At 30.5% G+C, this 19,599-nt stretch overlaps 3 protein-coding genes across 3 annotated transcripts; 1 reads left to right on the top strand and 2 right to left on the bottom strand.

Annotated features, from left to right (window-relative positions):
• Positions 1-240: 240 nt before the first annotated feature.
• Mfe2 (peroxisomal Multifunctional enzyme type 2) lies at positions 241-11,340 on the bottom strand. Its single transcript, XM_085197204.1, has 14 exons — positions 11,003-11,340; positions 9,532-9,677; positions 8,764-8,915; positions 7,862-8,033; positions 6,090-6,196; positions 5,826-5,955; positions 5,321-5,417; positions 4,969-5,129; positions 4,488-4,614; positions 3,020-3,203; positions 2,495-2,617; positions 1,922-2,079; positions 1,400-1,615; positions 241-1,063 (listed from the first exon to the last, which is right to left on the bottom strand). The coding sequence occupies exons 1-14, from the start codon at positions 11,190-11,192 to the stop codon at positions 846-848; spliced, it is 2,181 nt and encodes a 726-aa protein (XP_085053330.1). The 5' UTR covers positions 11,193-11,340; the 3' UTR covers positions 241-845.
• Positions 11,341-12,561: 1,221 nt separating this feature from the next.
• On the top strand, positions 12,562-16,529 carry LOC146532111 (uncharacterized). The gene is made up of 5 exons (XM_085197089.1): positions 12,562-12,784; positions 12,868-13,076; positions 13,147-13,362; positions 13,498-13,643; positions 14,154-16,529. The coding sequence occupies exons 1-5, from the start codon at positions 12,748-12,750 to the stop codon at positions 14,392-14,394; spliced, it is 849 nt and encodes a 282-aa protein (XP_085053215.1). The 5' UTR covers positions 12,562-12,747; the 3' UTR covers positions 14,395-16,529.
• On the bottom strand, positions 14,866-19,415 carry Rab2 (RAS oncogene family member Rab2). Its single transcript, XM_085197090.1, has 6 exons — positions 19,203-19,415; positions 18,574-18,733; positions 17,969-18,124; positions 17,522-17,702; positions 16,736-16,881; positions 14,866-16,528 (listed from the first exon to the last, which is right to left on the bottom strand). Exons 1-5 carry the CDS (start codon positions 19,246-19,248, stop codon positions 16,783-16,785), a joined length of 642 nt encoding a protein of 213 aa, XP_085053216.1. The 5' UTR covers positions 19,249-19,415; the 3' UTR covers positions 14,866-16,528; positions 16,736-16,782.
• Positions 19,416-19,599: the final 184 nt, after the last annotated feature.

The following is a 19,599-nucleotide window of genomic DNA, read 5'->3' as shown; positions in this document are numbered from 1 at the left end:
ATTGATGTCATTTTTTTTCTGGCTCTACTTTTGTACCAAACGTTAATTGAATCTGCAATGGTCGTCGTCATAAGTCTTAATTTTGGGTAAATGGAAATAAATGTAAATAATAGGTAACTTAATTTTTCTTAGTACATACTTTCTTTTAGATTAATAATGGAAAATTATATGTAAAAATAACTTATTTCTTTAGCAAGAAGTAATCATTCATAAACAGACTGCGTTCAATAAAAGAAAAAATATTTTAAAAAATGATTTTTTATTATTCCTTCACCTTAACATTTTCTGGAATGAATAACAATAATATAAAAAAATATACTATTATACACATTTCCCAATATTTCTTAACACAATAACCAAGCCTCCATTTATATCATTAATGCTAAAAATATTATTTTCTTTATTTCAAAAGAAATAACAAAAAGTTTGAGCCCTTCTGATGGTAGAAATAATCAGAATTTAAAAAAATAAAAAAAATTCCAATTCATATAATTCACTGGTTTTATCATTATATAAATATTAAAAAAATCTGTAACATTAAAAAAAAAAAAACATTTAGGGTTTGGGGTGTGAATAATAATAATAAAATAATGAATATATTATACAAAGAAAAAAATATCAACAATAAATAAAATTAAAATATTTCACTTCAATAGATAGATAAACAAAAAAATATTACTTTAATATTTCCAACAAATAATAATACATTATTATTTCATACAAATAATTATTAACATTCACAAAAAATATTTTTAATTCATTGAAAAAAAAAATAAACAAAAAATAAAACAATTTTAATGTCATATTTATACGAAATAATAAATTCTATACTTTATTTCTTAAATTTATAGCTTAGCACCGCTCTTGAGCAACGGTCCAAGTTTCTGAGCGAGCATAATGTTCCCGGCAATCTTTATTTTCCCCTTCAAATACGCGACTTGAGGACTTAAGGTTCCCGCCGCTATCTCTATGAGGTCGTCGTCTGATACTGTCATCGTTGTGTCAGCTTTACCCGACTTCGGTTCCCCTTGGTATACTGTCAAGCCTGATTTTAGGTCTAAAGCTGAAATAATTAATAGAAACTGTTAATTACATATATCTGAATCTCTAATATTACTCGTATTTTAACACTTTCAGGCCAATTTTCGAGACATCATTAGTTTAAGGGTAGAACTTAATGCAGCGCTTAGTCTACTAGAGTGTAGAGACATGAAAAGAGACATAACAAATTGATAGTTACTCAGATGCTAATGGTTTTCATTGTTATGCGACAGTTCCACAAAACAGTTCAAAAAAATTAACGTGATTTATTTAGTTAAGTAATTAAAATAAATATAAGAGAAGCATATTTAAAATTTAATAATTTTAATAATATGATTTCCAAAAACACTATACTTACTCCACTGTTTAACAGTTTTGCCATTCTCAGTAATATTATACAAATAGACAGCACCGACACTCTTTGCTTTTTCCGGATTTTCTTTAATGCCTTCTTCTATTTTTGCAAATAACGAGTCACTTTTCAATGTTGAACTTGAACCTGCTACCTTCGCAGAGTCAGCGGAAGACGATTGAGCACCCTCTTTTACCACCTTCTTTAAATCGACGAACGCACCTGGAATTTTAAGTTTTGTTTAATTAAATACATAGATAACTCTATTATATACAAAAATTGTTTTGTTATTTAAATTATTAAATAAGATTAAGTACAATACTTAAAGTGAACTCTTTTAATATTACTAAAAGAAATATCTTAAGACCGATCTTGGGCTAATATAAAACAAATTTTATAAAGAACATAAAAATAAGAGAGAAATAATACAATTAATTATCAGAGTCATATTTGTTGCCTAGTAGTTACATTCGCTACAATTCAATAATTACAAAAAAAAGTCTTATATATTTTTGCATCATAAATCACCTCCAATAACAACGTTGCTCGTCTCCTTGACCTTCGTCTGGAAATGAACCCGGGACCCCTCCAGCCACATCTCAGTGATCAGCGTCTGTCCGGGCACGACGGGCTTTGCGAAACGTGCTTTAATAGCTTTCACGTTTGATGGCTCGTTGCCTGCGTATCTGAGATAATATTACTTAATTAATTGATGCCAAGGTCAAACGGAACGAAGAATCGTAAACATTATGGGTGATTATGGATTCACTTGGGGGAACGAATTATTTTGATTTCCTCGCTCTGGTAACAAGACTGCACGACGTTGAGTTCCGCCATACTACAGTCAATAACTTGAGTAGGGTTAAAAATAGGGAACGGAGTGTTTTATCACTACTTTTCCTGTCTGCCATGCTTATGTGTGAAAAAGTATAAAGCTTAAACAATATAATTTACATACGGAACTTCTAGTACTAATTTATTCTAACTAAAATTCAATGCCAATTTTGACACCCATCCATGTGCAAAATTTAATAAAGAAAAAATATTCCTTTACGTATTATTAATATATACATAATATAATGTAAATAAAAAACAACTCACTGAGCAACAACATGTCTGACAGAGAAGCCGAGAGACGCCAACCCGTGAAGTATCGGCTTTGGGTGCCCACTCACGCTCGCCACGTTCGGGTCTATGTGTAGCGGGTTCAAGTCCCCTGACAATCTGGTGAGGAAAAAAAAATTATTCAAGTTAAGTGGTTTGTTCATAAATTTTAATCGCAATTTTTATAAAAAAAAATGTATAAAAATTGTATATAGTTGAACTGGGTACTATATAGGGTACTTTATTACTAAGATACTTTATTACTATGGTAGATCTTGATTACTCAATGACTCATGTTGGAAAATTTTAGGACAGTCGTACAGTGGCACAAGCGAGCCACTGACGTAATAGTTGTAGGTTTGATTCCCATTCAAGGAGTAAAATATTTATTTTCATTTCCTCGCTCTGGTGCCGTAGCTATAAAAAAACTAAGTAAAAAAAAACAACGCAGACATGTATGGCTAATTTCAGGGCAACGTCTCGTCATCACCAACGCGCTCATCACCACAAGGCTACAAGTACCTGTACAGCGCCGCCTGGTCCTCAGTGGTGCGCTGCTCGCGCACAGCGTCTGGCGCGCGCGCCGGCACCGCCACCACGCCCACCGCCAGCGTTGAGTTGCGCGCGCCGCCAAAGCCACCCTGACCCAGCACAAAGATGTGCTGCTGTGTACGGATCACTAGCTCGCGGTTTTGGTAGATTTCACCTGGTAATAATAATTTCTTAAAATATATAAAGGAAGGAATAGCAACATTAGAAACAAGACCAAGGCTCAGGGCATAACTTTTTAAATAAAATAAAAAAACAAAAACGACCAGTTTAAATGACTATCTATCATTTACCATTATACTCTTATTAAAGACATTGTTCATAGCATTATAGAATCAGAAATCGCAATTGTTGTTAATATACTAAAAAAGAGTAATTTATTTAAATATTTCTCAGGGAATGAGTCCTGTAGCTCCTAAGTGACTCTGGCAGGAAATTAATATTTTTAAATGTAATTTTTCTGACTTTTATTTGATAAAAATGTCTGAATTCATTACACTCACTTTCTAAATTATAGGTACTTCCAACTATAAAAGTGTAATATATATTTTTTAATTATACAAATGTAGTTTTTAGACACTGTAACTAAGTTTAATAATACCTACATATAGTACTTACTAGTACTTACTTATCACACATAGTATTAAATAAACATATTTGATGTATTGACATGTAATATAATATTTTTATCATAATATTTAATCTATATTTGTTATGTTATTTTCGATTGCAAACGTATTATAACGTTTATCGAAAATAATTATCATTATCTTCAATATGTACGTAAATAATAAAAAAAACAAATACTACTGATGTACCTTTAAATATTTTCTAATAGAATTCACATGTATTGATATAATTTCTTAAAGACATCGTTCTTACTCATGATACAATCAATTTATTGTAACATTTCTCCATTTTCTCTACTTATCATTTAAACATGTCATATATTTTTTTTAGCTTTACGTTGTATCCGGTAGGCAGGCAGCAGATTCGAATCTTAATCAGGGAAATAATGTCTTTTCATTATCTATCTTTAGTATGAACACTAAGCGCGGCGTTAAGTTCTGCCACTCCCGCAATGACCCAAATTCAAGAGTTACGCCGGACACGGAGTGTCTAACTTAAGGTCCTCCGTCTATTCTGTTGTATGTGGGGTAAAAACATATAACATACAAGGCTATAAATTTTTTTTATAGGTAATTTAAAAATATAATTTTGCACACTATAATTATTTTATAACTTGACAAGGTTAGCTGGTGCGGGATTTAACGGTAACCCCTGCGTAATAAATATGTATAAGTATGCTAATAAACAATATACAAATTATTTTTAAATCTTATCTGCCAAGAGGTTCATTATTATCTTTTAATCACAACAATTCATTACGTTTAAGTTACCTTAAATCTAAATAATTATTATTTACAAAACAATAACTTACTGTTAACTATGGCTACAGCGCTGGATCCTTTATCCAACATGTCTACGACATAGTTTCGTACTGTGAATTCACCTTCAGTGCCCGGCAATTCTTTTAAGAATTCGATATATTGCTCGCCGTGCAATATCTATAATTAATTTTTACTTTTTTTAGTAAATATTAAAATTATTTTAAAAATAGTACTCTAGATTTTTTAATGAAATATTTATTTATATTTCAGTTTAACACTGTATACCGAACATAACAGGGTAGGTAGAGGGAACCTAGTGTTAAGACGTGTTGAGTGGCACATCTCAACGCCGCGCTTTGCCTTGACACCAGAGCGAAGAAATGGAAATATAAACGTAAATAAATATTTCACACACAACAAAGAAAACACACAAAGGAAAGAGAGGAACGGTCTTAGCACTAGGTTCCATCTGCTACCGTGCTACATGCGGGTTAGAGCGTAAAAACACAAAATAAACAATAAAATACTAACATTAGTAAAATCTGCAAATTTCCCCGGCGGCATGCTCTGTGACACGATGGGTGACTCCAGCATCATGCCGGCCAGTATGAAGAACGTTGGTAAGGGACCGAAACTCTCGTGGCTTTCGTATAGAAAACGTAATTCCGACTCGTTTACTACGGAGGCACCGACTGAAAGAATATTATTATAGTTTAATATAATAATTAATTAATAATGTATGTCAATATTTTTTAAAAGTATTTAAAGGCTTTTAACCATGTAAAAAATACACAACTAACAAAAGTATATAACAATTCTTTGCAATAACTACATTTTGACCGCCTTTAAGTAATATTTTCTATATTATAGATATTTGGCTTACTTCCAAGTGCATAGCAGACGAGGTCCTTAGAGTTGTATTTGTATGAACCCCAGTAGGATGGACGCTCACTGTTCAATTTGCTGCGTTCTTCAAAGTCCTTATAAAATAAAAATATATGTAAAAATCTATGGAATAATATGGAATAGTTCAGGGGAAAAGGTAGATTTTAGAAACATTTTATTCACTAAATACTGAATGTACTGAATAACTTATAAATGCCTTACTTAAACTAGCGAAGATGGCTGATGGATGATGATGATGATGATGATGATGATAAATATTACAAAGCATAATATTATTTAATATTTTTATTCTTAAGCTTCTTGGCATTTTCCTCAAATGTCAATATTTTCCTATTGTTCAGATTTAGCAAACAGGAAAAAAATCACCTACAAAGTTTGTACATCATAGTTTTTCGTAATGGATTGTAAATGTTAAATTACAAAAAAAACTTAAGAATACAATAATTTTAAAATTATAAATAGAATTTTTTTTTATAATTTACCTGTAATTTTTGTACTAAATCGATAGTGACTTCGGCAATTTTATCGATACGCTTAGCATCGTTCATATTGACGACATCGTGCCAGTGTTGTTTCACTGATTCTATTGTCACTGGATCTGATGGCTTGTTTCTGTTTAGAAATATATTATAAATAAGTAAAAAAATGTGTAATAATATAATATACCAAATACAATTAATTTAGGCATATGCAACAATTAGACAACAACTATAACTTATTATATTAATATTTTTTATTTAATTTACCTTAGCGGAGCGCCATTAGATCTGACGAGGTGCGCTTTAGAAGCAAAGCCGAGGGTCGAGTCAATAATTTCGCCATTCGCTTCAAACGATTCATGTACCATGTATGCCTAAAACAATACGAGATGATTAAAAAATGTAATAAATATATTTTTTTTAAATTAATTTATTTTTAATATAAGCTGTGTAACGGCCGCTGGGGCAGACGTGTCGTAGAGTGGAGACCCTGTACAAAACGACCGGTGGGACGACCCCCTGCCAGATGGGCTGACGATATGAAGAGATTGGCGGGAAGCGGATGGGTCCGAAAAGCTGAAGATCGAGTGTGGTGGCGAGAATTGGGGAAGGCCTATGTCCAACAGTGGACAAAAGATGGCTGTTGATGATGATGATGATGAAGCTGTGTAAAAATAAATAAAAAAATACATAAGCATATACTGTTATTTAAATAAGGATGATGGAAGGATTCTACAATAAGGATAGTAAATATGATATTATATTATACATTTTTTTAATTTTAATTTTTTATATAGTTTTTAAAAATTAGTTTTGTTGTGTTAATTCTGAACTACGATAGGCAACAAAGTATCAGCTATGCACCGAAATGTCACCTTCAAAACAAAACAAATGAATCATCAATAGTGATAATTTATTAAGATATTATCAATACGTTAATACATATATATGATTTTTTTGCATAATCTTCTAGGTAAGTATACAAATCAATTATTTCATAATACTTTTAATATACAAACTGTATCTATATTATCAGTGACCACCAATATGAATTAAATGCACTCACGTAATAGCTTCGATCAATTATACTCTAGATGAAGGATGTCTGAAAAACGGCAAAACAAATACGAGCACGGAGAACTAAGTGTTCTAATTCGCGCTATACGAAACTGAGCCTTAACTCAATGTCATAAGATTGGATTTTATTGAAATGATGTAATAATATACTGAATTGATATTTATATTGACTGGTGCCATATTTTTAAGCCGTATTTGTATGCAATCCTTTATCTAGTGTATATTTGATCGAAGCGTAATAGTTAAATAAGGGCGAATGTTATATTTATATTAATACTGAAAATTGTTACAACGAATAAACACAGTTTATTATGGAAAGTGATAAGTGTAATTTTATTAAAAATGAGAACTTATAAGCTTCATTATTGAACGTCAATTAGGTACCGCCGGTTCTTAAAGTTACTAACGTTACTGCCTTAGACACGAAAAAAACCGGCACAAGAATCTCAGTAGTCCAAAAACAGCAAGAAACTTGTTTTAGGTAATTATCTACGTAAACAACTACGACAAGAAATTAATATTTAAAATTATCATATACTAGCGGCCCGCTCGCGGCTTCGCCTGCGTGAACTACGTTATTATTAATTTCTGTCTCCATGAGTACCTACGTCCTATAAGTGATATCTACGCAAAATTTGAGACTCCTAGCATTTGTAGTAACGAAGTTTCATACAAACTTTCAACCCCAAAAACGACCCCTTAGAAGTCGAATACTGCAAATTCCCGTCTTAGCGAGCACCTACGTCCTATAAATAACTCCTATGCAAAATTTGAGATTCCTAGTACATGTAGTTTCTGATATTTCGTGACGAGTGAGTGACCTTTCGATTTTATATATATATATATATATATATATATATATATATATATATATATATATATATAACTCTGATTTTTTGAACCATATATGAATCACAGAATACATGTTTAATGTTAAAAAAAAGCAAAACGGCGTCACTCACCACAACAGGCGCTATCAACTCTGGCTTCATGGCCTGGAACATGTCTGGAGGTAGTATGTCTTCAGTGAGACGGGAGGCTGCGGTCGGCACTATTGTATTCACTTTAATATTATATTTAGCTCCTTCAAGTGCCAGTGTATTTGCAAATCCCACCAATCCCATTTTTGCTGCACTAAAAACGATAATATAGGTTTAATTTTTTGTTAATAAAAACACGTCTTATCCCGCATATAACCTTTTTTTTATATTCTGCCATTCTCTCTGAAGTCTGAGAGAACCAAAGTAAGTAATTTTTTTTCACTTTCATTTGAAATGTACTAAGCACGACATATGGTCACATCCAAATGCTGCGAGCATTTGAGCCTCTGCATCTTTGATAAATTTATAAATTGAGAATTAGAAATTATAATTACTAAAGGCAGTCGTGGCGCAGTGGCACATCGTATGAATGTAAACACGACGGTAGTGGGTTCGATTCTCGTTCACCAGTGTCTTAACACTAGGTTTCCTTTGCCTACCCTACTACATATATGTGGGATCTATCTTGAAGCAAAAGAAGATAATAAACTAAATACGACGACTTACTAGTCGGAAACAATGGGTTTTAAACAAATGACCTTAACACAATGAGTTAGCATTTTTGTATTGAAGTTTATAAAGACAACAAACAACTTTTATTACTTATGAATAATATTATTTCATTAGAAAAAAATACATATTTGTAACCTAAGATTAAACTTTGGTGATGGTGTTTAACTATGAAAACGATGGTAGCGGATTCAATCTTTTACATACAAATCCAAAATATTTTTTCATATATCTTCCATCTCCAGACTACGACGAGTTACAGTTTTATTATACATATAGATATAGATTTTTTTACAAATTCATAGTATTTTTACCTGTAGTTAGATTGTCCAAAGTTTCCAAGAAGGCCTGCGTTACTGGAGGTCATGATAACGCGACCATATTTCTGCTTTTTAAAGGATTCCCACGCGGCCTGAGTTGTCTTATAGGCGCCCTTCAAGTGTACGGCGTGGACCAGATCCCAATCCTGGTTTAATTCAAGAAAAACAAAATCAATAGTTTGAAATTGAAATATTTTTAGTAAAATAGAAGATTGATTAATTGATTCAGACTCCTCTGTTGTAAATAAAAAGGCATTCCACGAAAGTAGAGCAAAATGTGAGAAATAAACCAAAAGCAATTTTAAAAGAAAAAGAAAATATATTTTTTTGTAGTTTTTTTTTTTTTTTATTTCATTATGGCACTTTTTTTCTTTGTACATTTTTAGTAAAATTTTATTTTATTAATTTTTATAAACAGTAAAATTTTATCAACTTTTGCGTGTGGTCAAATTACAGATAATTACAGAAATAATGATAAAAACATTTGAATTGGTTACATTAAAAGATTTACATTAAATCCTTATCTTTATGTGTGGTATAATATTATGAATATTATATAATTTATTAAAGCAGAATATTTAGAAACAGCATTTTTGTTGGGAGATTTTAACAAATTTCCACTATCCAAAGATAATTCCTAAGAAGGTACATTGGGCAACCATAAATTTATATTACTTTTAAAATCTAATTTTATAGTATTAAATGTCAAATATAATTTTAGCTAGTCAAATAAGCATACAAAAATAGATAAAATACACATACCTGGTCAGACATTTTCTGAAAACTTTTATCACGCAGAATGCCTGCATTGTTGATCAAAATATCAATGCGCCCAAACTTGTCTAAAGCAGTTTTAATAATCTTGTCTCCTTCAACAACTGAGTTGTAATCAGCTACTGCCTCTCCACCTAAATAAAAAAAAAAGTAAGCGACATCTTATTATTTTTAACATAAATAGTTTTTGTTTAATAGTTTTTTTTAGAGTATATTATTTGTCAAATTCATTTTCAAAATATTTGTAAAAAATTAGTTTGTTTCTCTTAATATGCTGGTATAAGCATTTTGCATATAGCAAGGAAGACAGAGGTAACCTATAATAAAATAATATATAGTGTTCGGTTCTGTTTCTTATTTTATGACTTTTAGGCATGCCAGTAGAGCACAAATATATAGTTTTAAGTCAGTCAGTTCCCCACTTTCTGTCATTTGTTAGGTTGGTCATTGAGGCCGTCATGGTGTAGCAGCACAAGGATGTGACTGTAACGTGACAGTTGTGGGTTGGGTTAGAGCCCCACTCAAGGAAGTGAAATATTTATTTACGTTTATATTTCCCTTTCTTTGCTCTGGGTCAGGGCAAAGCTCAATATTGAGTTGTGCCACTCAATGTGTAATGCCTCCAGAATTCAGCTGAAAGTGTGGAATGGAGTGTGTTAACACTAGATTCCATTTGCCCTGCTGTGTGCTGGATACAGCATGAAACTGATTTATGTTATTTATTCATTTTATTTTGTTAGGTATATGAAGTGGTAGAATTCAATCCCTTGCTTTTGCTTGTTTCAAGATTGTCCAACAACTGTCTTCTCTTATATTTATATGTTGGGGAAGTGATTAATAATATCAAATAGTATTTTCAAAAAATAACTGATTACATATATTATATGTATGCACTATAATGTTAAGTAAATAAAAATACACAAAGTACTAATATAATATTTCATTAGTCAAGGAAGATTCCCTTTGGTAAAACCAATTCAAAAATATATGTATGTTTCCTACTATATTTTCTATAAGATTTTCCTTACTATATTAATTGTGTCAGTTTATTCAGAATAAATAAACATGCAACAAAAATCATAGCAATAGTTACTGCTCATAATTAATAAATTTATATTTTGAAAACTCATTTCATTTTATAATACTAATAAATGCATGGAAGTCAGGTTAAAATCTCAATAAGAAATTGTAAATCGAAATGAGCTAGCTATTAATATGCAAATTTGAAATACAGTGACCAGAGGGGTTAACTACAAGCACATATTTTAGATATTCAGAATAGAGACATACATTCAGAATAAACACACAGAGAATAAGACATATTTTACTAAGATGCTAAAGTATAATTATTAACAAAAATATATTGCCTATTATAATATATTTGTACATAACCAATTTAATATACAGACATATATACTTAAAACTATAACTTTAATGATATGATTGTAAAGTAACTAACCTTTGTCCTTAATTTCCTTTACAACAGCATCTGCAAAATTAGATTTTCCTACGCCGTCTCTGGCACCCCCAAGATCATTTACTACTACTTTAGCACCTCTTGAGCCCAAAAGTAAAGCATAGGCCTTTCCTAAGCCGCCACCGGCCCCTGTAACTACTGCAACGCGACCGTCGAAACGCAGTTGATCCATTCTGTACGGCGTTCTGACACGAACTGAAGTAATGTAGAGAATAAACAAGTATATTTAGTACGAATACGAAGTATTCATAAGTGACGACTAACGATAATGTAAAATATCTGTGGTGTAATGAACTTCACTCGCGCAAAAGATAACAAAGAACATATATAATTAAAGTGTTTGCATTGACTTGCAAAAATACAAAAATAGTACAGGTCTCCTCCTCTCTCCTCTCTTTTCTCACCGATATTTGGAAACAATTTAATAAATTAACACTTTAATTCTTTAAGAAATTCTATAACCGGTTAGATTTTAATGACGGCGTACAATTACTATGGTCCAAATCAGATTAGGAGACCAATTTAGCCGTATTAGAATGCAAAGTATTAATAACAACTTAGTAATATCAAGAAAAATATAATATTTTTATCATGTTATTTTTCCACTACTTTTTGTCACTTGATCAACTGATACGTCACAAGAAGTAAGAACAATGTATTATTATAATATAGAACCGATGTCAGATCCACAGAATATATTATTACCCAAAGGGACAGATTAGATTCTCGACACATAAACCAAAAAAGGACCACTATGCCCATATTTCGAAGTTACGGAGTTCCTATGGCCACCTTCCAACTCCATCATCAGATCAGCTATATGTCATAATAATGTCGCATTATCATCCGATTTATACATCAATACATGCATGGAAAATTTCAGCTCACTCGGAAACCGAATGGATTAAAATTACTTGCAAGATTTGATTACAGACAGACAACGGGACAGGGGAAAGTAAATAAAACTTCATAATTATAAAGACAACAGATTAGATTTTGTATTTCTTTGATTGAATTGAATAATAATTTTTACTTTAGAAATCTTAAGCAGGGCTTAAATAAATATTTCACTTCCTCGAATGGGGATCGAATCCACAACCGTTGCGTTACAGTCACACCCTTCTGCCACTGCGCCATGACGGCCTCATGACGATGCTTAAAGGGCGGGGCGCGGGAGACGCTACGTCGATCGGCGACTTGTACACAACGGCAACGTCACATAAAGGTAACAAAATAAAAGGATGGTTTATACCGCTGCTTTTATCGCTACTTTCGAAGTAACACTAAATTTTACGTAAGATTTAACGCAAAATTAATCTTATTATAACGTTATTTTTCCGTTAAATTACCAAGTATCGCAAACAAATTGTAATGATAGTATCTTTATGGAATTACCGTTAATTTAAATATGAATTGGTAACGTTAACAAGCCCCGATCTAAAGTATGCATATTATTTATTCGTAGGAACGTAATTTACATATAAAGTTTTAATGGTTTATTATTTTATCTCTGTAGTATGAGATACTTTTATCTGTGACAACTTGTCATTGTCAAGTACGTGTAACGACTAACGGCAAAACTTTTGAAATATTTTGTAGAAAACGAATTATTGTGTAAACTAAAGATTATTAGACGATAATTTAAAACTAAAGTAAATGAGAAGTAGAGTAAATGTTTTCTGTGACTTAGGAACAACTTGAAAACATCTTTTAAATAATTTATAAATATGAATTCAAATTACGTTTATAACGATCCTCTTGCGGGTATATTTAATGGCTTAATATGTTGATATTTATTCTTTTATACAATTTTCAGTGTTTATTAAACTATTATGTATTTTTTTTAGTACTTTATAATGAAGCACATTGGATATTAAATAAAATGTCTCCAATGTATAACTTACAGTATGATACTGTTAAACTAAAACAATATGCACAAAACATACGTCAAGCATTTGTAAGAGACATTGCTAGAAATTCAACAACAGAATTTGAAGTAATTTTCGAAGAATTACCTACGTTAAAATACTCTCACGAAGATTCAAATGCTTTAATGGTAAGATACTTATTATGTAGTGTTAACAATAATATCAGCATAATATTGTACTTTTTTATTTAATTTTCAGATTACAGTTACCTCAAAGTCAACAGAAAGTACTAGAGTTGATAAGAAAACAGTGTATTGTGCTATACTCATATCATGGGGAGTTAGTATAACTTTAGATGGTACTACACATCTTCCATATATGTTGGAAAGGGGAATAAAAACAGTTGGTACTGTGGTTAAATCAACTTTGAAAACTTTATTTGATTGTAATATTAAACAATGCAATTTTACACAGGTAATTAGAACATCATATTTACTTTGTACTGTTTTCTTAATATTTTATTTTTTGGGTCAAATTACATAATTTTTGTCTCTTAAAATAACAAACAAAATATGTAATAAAATCTTATTTATTAAAATGTTGTTTCAGCGTCAATTATTACAGTTTTGTTTTAACTTTGTGGATAATGATAATTCAAAGAGTACAGATGCATTAATTCTAAGTTATGATTGTGGTTCCATACATAAATTTTCCTTAACCTTTGAAATTGGAGACATACATACCATCTGGAATCCGTAAGAAAATACTTTCACTTTTTTATAAAATTTGAAATTAAGGCTTAAACATATTTCGTTAAACATGTATCTCATGGTTTTTTAGAATTCGCCCCCCGAGAGTGCAAATAAGGTTGAATGTTTGCATGAAAAAAATCTTTAAATCACTATCAATTTAAAAAAATATATATTTTTAGACTCTTTAAAATATTTCATTGAACATTATTAGAATTATTATTCATGGCTTATAAGAATTCACCTCTAAAGGTCCAAATAAGCAGGCGAAGCGGCGCGCGTCCGCTAGTCTGGTATATATTTTATGATGTTTACTGAGTGACAAATGACAAACTATATGTTATTGTAATTACATTTGCTTATATGTACTTCTTTTATGAGTAGATGATCTCTACATGCAAGTTTTCAATTTAATCATACTTTCTTTTTTATTATATTGTCATTATTTTCAATTTAAGATTATTTTTAAAAGAACTTCATTAAAATGTTCATTCAATATAACATATTTTTTTTTAGAATTAAATATGAAAATGATAATGAATATGAGGCAATAACATTTGCGTATCAACTGCTTCAAAATCATATGCACAATAGCTGCGCCTTCAACATTGCCGTATGTGATTTACGTGGAGTAGCCATACCAAAAGCAGAAATAAGAAACAATGGCTTTGTCAAAATGAAAACACCAGAACTTGTAAATTCTGTGTTCACTGTCTTGAATAAAATAACAAGTAATTTGTATTTAGACATTAATTAGTTATTTCAGTAATTTTAAACCTGTTCTTTATTTAGAGTTATTCCACTTATTTTTACATACATATTAAACGTACGAGCAGGATACAAACCGGCGCCTCTTAGAAACAATTAATGAACATGTTATCTTATTATCTTAGAAATTTTGAAAGTCTCAACAAATGAGCATATACTTATCAGAACCCTTTGATGGTTTCTAAGAGGTACAGGTCCCAGTCTCATTATATTAAAATTTTTATATTTTCTCAAATTTTTCTTATATGTTAATAATGCTAATGTATGTTTAGTAACAATTGTGTACCTGATAATTTTAAATATGGATGTAAAAGGTTAACTTTAATAAAGCTAAAAGCATGTATTTGACGTTATGTTTATTAAATAATGTAATTTATGTCTTAAAATAATAAAATTGAACTAATTTATATCGTAAACATAATGTAAGAAATAAATAAAATGGTAAAATAAAACACAAGAATTATTTTTTCAACATTTACTTCATGAATTATGCCATACAAATGTGTTCGCATATTGTAACCTTATAAAATATTACTACATCATTACAATGTGCTAAACTTAAAAGTAATCTAGTTTTGTTATCATGTCTTCAATTCACTCCCAACCAGCCCTTTAGATCACAATATTATCCTTCGAGAATTTTTGTAACTAGCAATTTTCTTTTATATTTAATCGATTTTTTTAAAATAGTTATTTAGTCGATATATCAACTATCAAATCGCTTTTTAAAGATGAAATGTATGATTATATAATCGATTATTTTACTTCCGATTTGATTTTTAAGTATATTCCTCAGAAATTACATCTTGTGCAAGATTCTCTAGGCCTCCATCAGTTCTCATAAATATTATTTAGATGGTCAATAAATATGTTTGCTATACATATAAAAAAAACCTCTGGCAAAACTTTAAGGATTAAAAATTTATGTCATTACGATAATAAAATATAAAAATAAAATACACATCTTTCATTAACAAAGTAAAATAATTTTGTTAGTCATTTAAAAAAAAAAAAAGGTTAAAAATATATAATGCATATTGTGACTTAAACATGGTATAAAATTTACATACTAAAGTCCTTTTACAATCACAAGACATTTGGATTTGAAGCAGTTACTTATTAAAAAAAATATTATAAACATTGCACACTCATTTCAAATTGGCTTAAGGCTGAAGTCTTTATTTATTTATTTATATATAAAAAGCTATAAATAAAGAAAATCAAGCTCAAATTGTTATAATAAATGCTTGATTATTTTACAATGGTTAATACAAAAGGGTGCAAGGACATGAAAAACTTTACATACATATAAAATGGATGATTACATACATTAAATATATAATATGAATCATATAAAGGCAAGTAAAACAATTTCATCCAGAGGAATTATTACAGAGTAATGTAGTATCTTATTAATATTATAAATGTGAAAGTTGATGAGTTTCCAATGAAACTTTATAGTAATAAAATTTATATGTCAAAATACCACAAAGGCTACAATTTATGTAGAGATTTTGTATAATTACAGACTAAAATAACAATAAGTCTAAGCAGGCGAAGCCGCGTTTTGATTGCTAGTTAGAAAGCCACTTAATTATGCAAAAATATCGAATAATATTTAGATATTGAAAAAGAAATAGATATTGCCGTATTTGCGTTTATATGATTCCACGCCTGGTCCGATCTTACACATACTCAATGTCGGGTTATGCATGATGAATGTTACTTACGTCTAATATTTAAATATCTGCTAAAGATGTAACTTTACTGCCACTACGTAAATTAATATAATATGGAGACAACATTTTAGATATCCACGATTGATGGGCAATTAAAACTGTAAAATGTCAAGTTATAAATTGAATTGAAAGAACAAAATAATGTTAGAATTCTTAGTACAGTTGAATTGTAAGAAATTTTCTAAGAGATAAGGTATTTTATAGTATACCTGAAATTTAACTTACGATTAGTTTACTTTGTCTAGTATTATCATATAGGCTTGAGAGCCACCTTGCTATTATTAAAAGTTGAGATGCAACATTCTGTAGCATTTAAATAAAACTAAGTAATCCAGCATGCAGTAAGTTCCGTACCAGTGTTTGTTGCACACAGCTGCACCCCTTCTGTGAAAATAATTAAAAAATATGTTTCTTAGAAAATACGAAAGAAACTAGATATTGTGCAAAGGCGACAGCTATGGTTCCCAGTCCCACTTGAGGAGAAATATCATGTACTTGCATAGTAACAAGACATAGCACGGTGTTTAATTCCGCCACTCAATACGCAATCACGAATCACTACCATACATAATTATATAAAAAACCTCATACCGTATTCCACACGAGGCGGGTCTCGCTCAGCGTGTGCAGCCCAGCACCTAACAACAGCCGCCGGGCGGTGCGCCACCCGCGCCTGCGCCGCCCGCCCCGCCAGCGCCCGCATTTGAGTGCTGCGGTCCGATCTTGATGCCATTTGCCTGGAATATATCATTGTAAAATATAATACATTACTACATATCTATTTATACTCAAAATTGATACATATTGTAAATAATTAAGATTTATATGAATAAACAATAATAATTAAAAAAAAACACTAAAAACGTATTAAAACAGAAGAAAATGAATGACAGACATGAATGCAGTTTGATTTTTAAAACAATAGTTGTAAGAAAATACAAATCGATAACGGCGTAATCAGAACGTATGATAAAATACATGTGAACTGCCAGATATACAATTACAGTAATAAAGGTATATAAACTTTTTGAACTAAATTACTTCGGCTTTATTTTTTGCTATTGTTTTGAAATGCATTGCTTCAGTTGAAAACAAATAGTATTAAGTTACAAATTACTAAATTCATTGAAAGCCTCATATCTACTCATTGAAATGACTAAGACATGTTTTGCTTTAAATAAATGCTAAAAATTAAAAAATAACCATACTAGATACTACACCGAGGGCATCGTCAATTTCCGCTACTTAATATCCCAAGAATTCGGCGGAAAGACAGAAGGATAATAGGATTGGAGTGTCTTAACACTATGTTCACAGGTTCCATCTACCTACCCTGCCATGTGCAAAAAGCAATGTGAAACTAAAAATATAACATACCTCATTGTTGACATCAAAGACACCTTCCTGGATTTTCTCATAAATCTCCTTAGCGGTGTTGATGAATGCCTCTTCCACATTCGCCGCAGTTTTGGCAGAGGTTTCCATGAAGACCAGTCCATGCTCACGCGCAAACGCCTCCCCTTCCTCCTTCTTCACTTCACGCCGTGACTCTAAGTCACTGCAAAGTTAAATTTATTTTCATGTGTCCAGTCGTATAACACATTGTGGTTGTCAAATATGCATAAATAAAATAAATAAATAAAAAAACATTTATTGCCAAAAAATACATATTTAATTAAATTAATTTTCAATAAAATTACAACAGACTTTAAATGGACTATAGTTGAAGATACAGAAAGATAATAGTGTTTCTGTGTTACATTTTTACCTTGCAGAATGCAACATTAAAATAGTAAAGAAATCTATAAACAAAACAGTTCTAACCTCTTATTACCAATAAGCATTATAACCATGTTTGAATTGGAATGTTGGCGGGCGTCTTCAAGCCATGTAGTCAAGTGGTTGAAGGTGTCTCGTCGAGTAATGTCATACACAAGTAACGCACCAGCTGCACCTCGATAGTATGATCGAGTGATTGACCTGCATTAAAAATGTCATATTGGTAAATGTTTAAAATAATAATTGATAAACAATAATTATTTACTTGCTTGCTTTTATTTGTGGCATGTTCTCATGATGAAATAGAAATAACTAAGACTTATAAGTTAACTGCAGGAACAGTCAATTAAAATGATGTTGCACAGCCTACCTACCAACCTTCCCAAATTGAATTGAATAATTTTTTTTCTGTTGAATAATACATCTGTACAACATAAAAATTGACTCTAGTAGTATAGATTTGTCTTTGTATTAGCATTAAATTTACAAAAGCATGTTAAATATCCAGCAAATCAAATAATCATTGCAATGAGTAATAAAGAAAATATTTTTAAATGTTGAAAAATATCATTATTTTTATTATATCATGTCAACTCTATACAAAATTATTATATGAATGATGATATATGATGATTTAATAAAAAAATAACCTAAATGCTTCCTGTCCAGCAGTGTCCCAAATTTGCAGTTTTATTTGCTTCCCATCAATGGTTATCATGCGGGCCCCAAATTCCACACCAATAGTTAAGTCATGTACTGGTTGAAACCTTTTGTCTGTAAACTGAAGTAACAAGCAAGACTTGCCCACACCTAAATAATAAATATTTTACTTTATAAAATAATTTTCAACATTACTTAAATAGCTAGTATATTATCATATAAAAAAAAACAAAGAAAGGCCTTGACCAGTCACCAGTTAATGACATGTTTTAAGATAGACCTGTTTTCTTTGTTTATTTATATAGCAGCATTAATAAATAAATTACGACGCGTAATAACAACTAAATTGTTTTTCAAATTAAATTGTATTTAACAAATAGCTATTTGTCGCATTCATGTACGCCGTACACATACAGCGTAGGCGGAAGAAGTCAATATCTATGTCGACTTTAGGGTAAATTTTGTAATTTTTCAGTATATTATATTTAAGCAATGAACTGCGGTTGTTTATACAGATATCCATGATACGTATACATTATTTTATAATAGGACATAGTACAATTGCTTTATAAACTGGTGTGGCTAGTTAGTGAAAAATATTCAAGGAATAAATCAATACCTGTGTCACCAATGATGATATATTTAAACAAGTAAGCATACGCCATTATAACAAATTTTCTTTGGATTAAAGTTGATTATAATAACTACTAGCACAACACTGACTTTTAATCACACAATTTATATTGTATAAGACGCAGTTTTAATAATCTTACAGATGGAGAAAAGTTTCAGTGTGTCATTCTAAAATTTATAGAATTGTCAATTGACAGCTCTGTTACCACAGACTACAGTCATTTACTTATGTATTGAAAATTGTTTTTAATAAATAGAGACCAAAAAGGTACATACAACTTAATAATTGAGTATACGAGCATTTTTAGTTACAAAAAAATTTTTAGGGTTATCCATACAACGTAATATGATGTAAAGTAATGTAAAATATCTTTTCTTTTCTT

Source organism: Heliconius melpomene, chromosome 14 (assembly GCF_056956725.1).
Source record: "Heliconius melpomene rosina isolate 202511_hmr_F chromosome 14, ASM5695672v1, whole genome shotgun sequence".
NCBI lineage: Eukaryota > Metazoa > Arthropoda > Insecta > Lepidoptera > Nymphalidae > Heliconius > Heliconius melpomene.
Note: the sequence above shows the minus strand (reverse complement) of the source record. Positions and strands in the feature narration are given on the sequence as shown.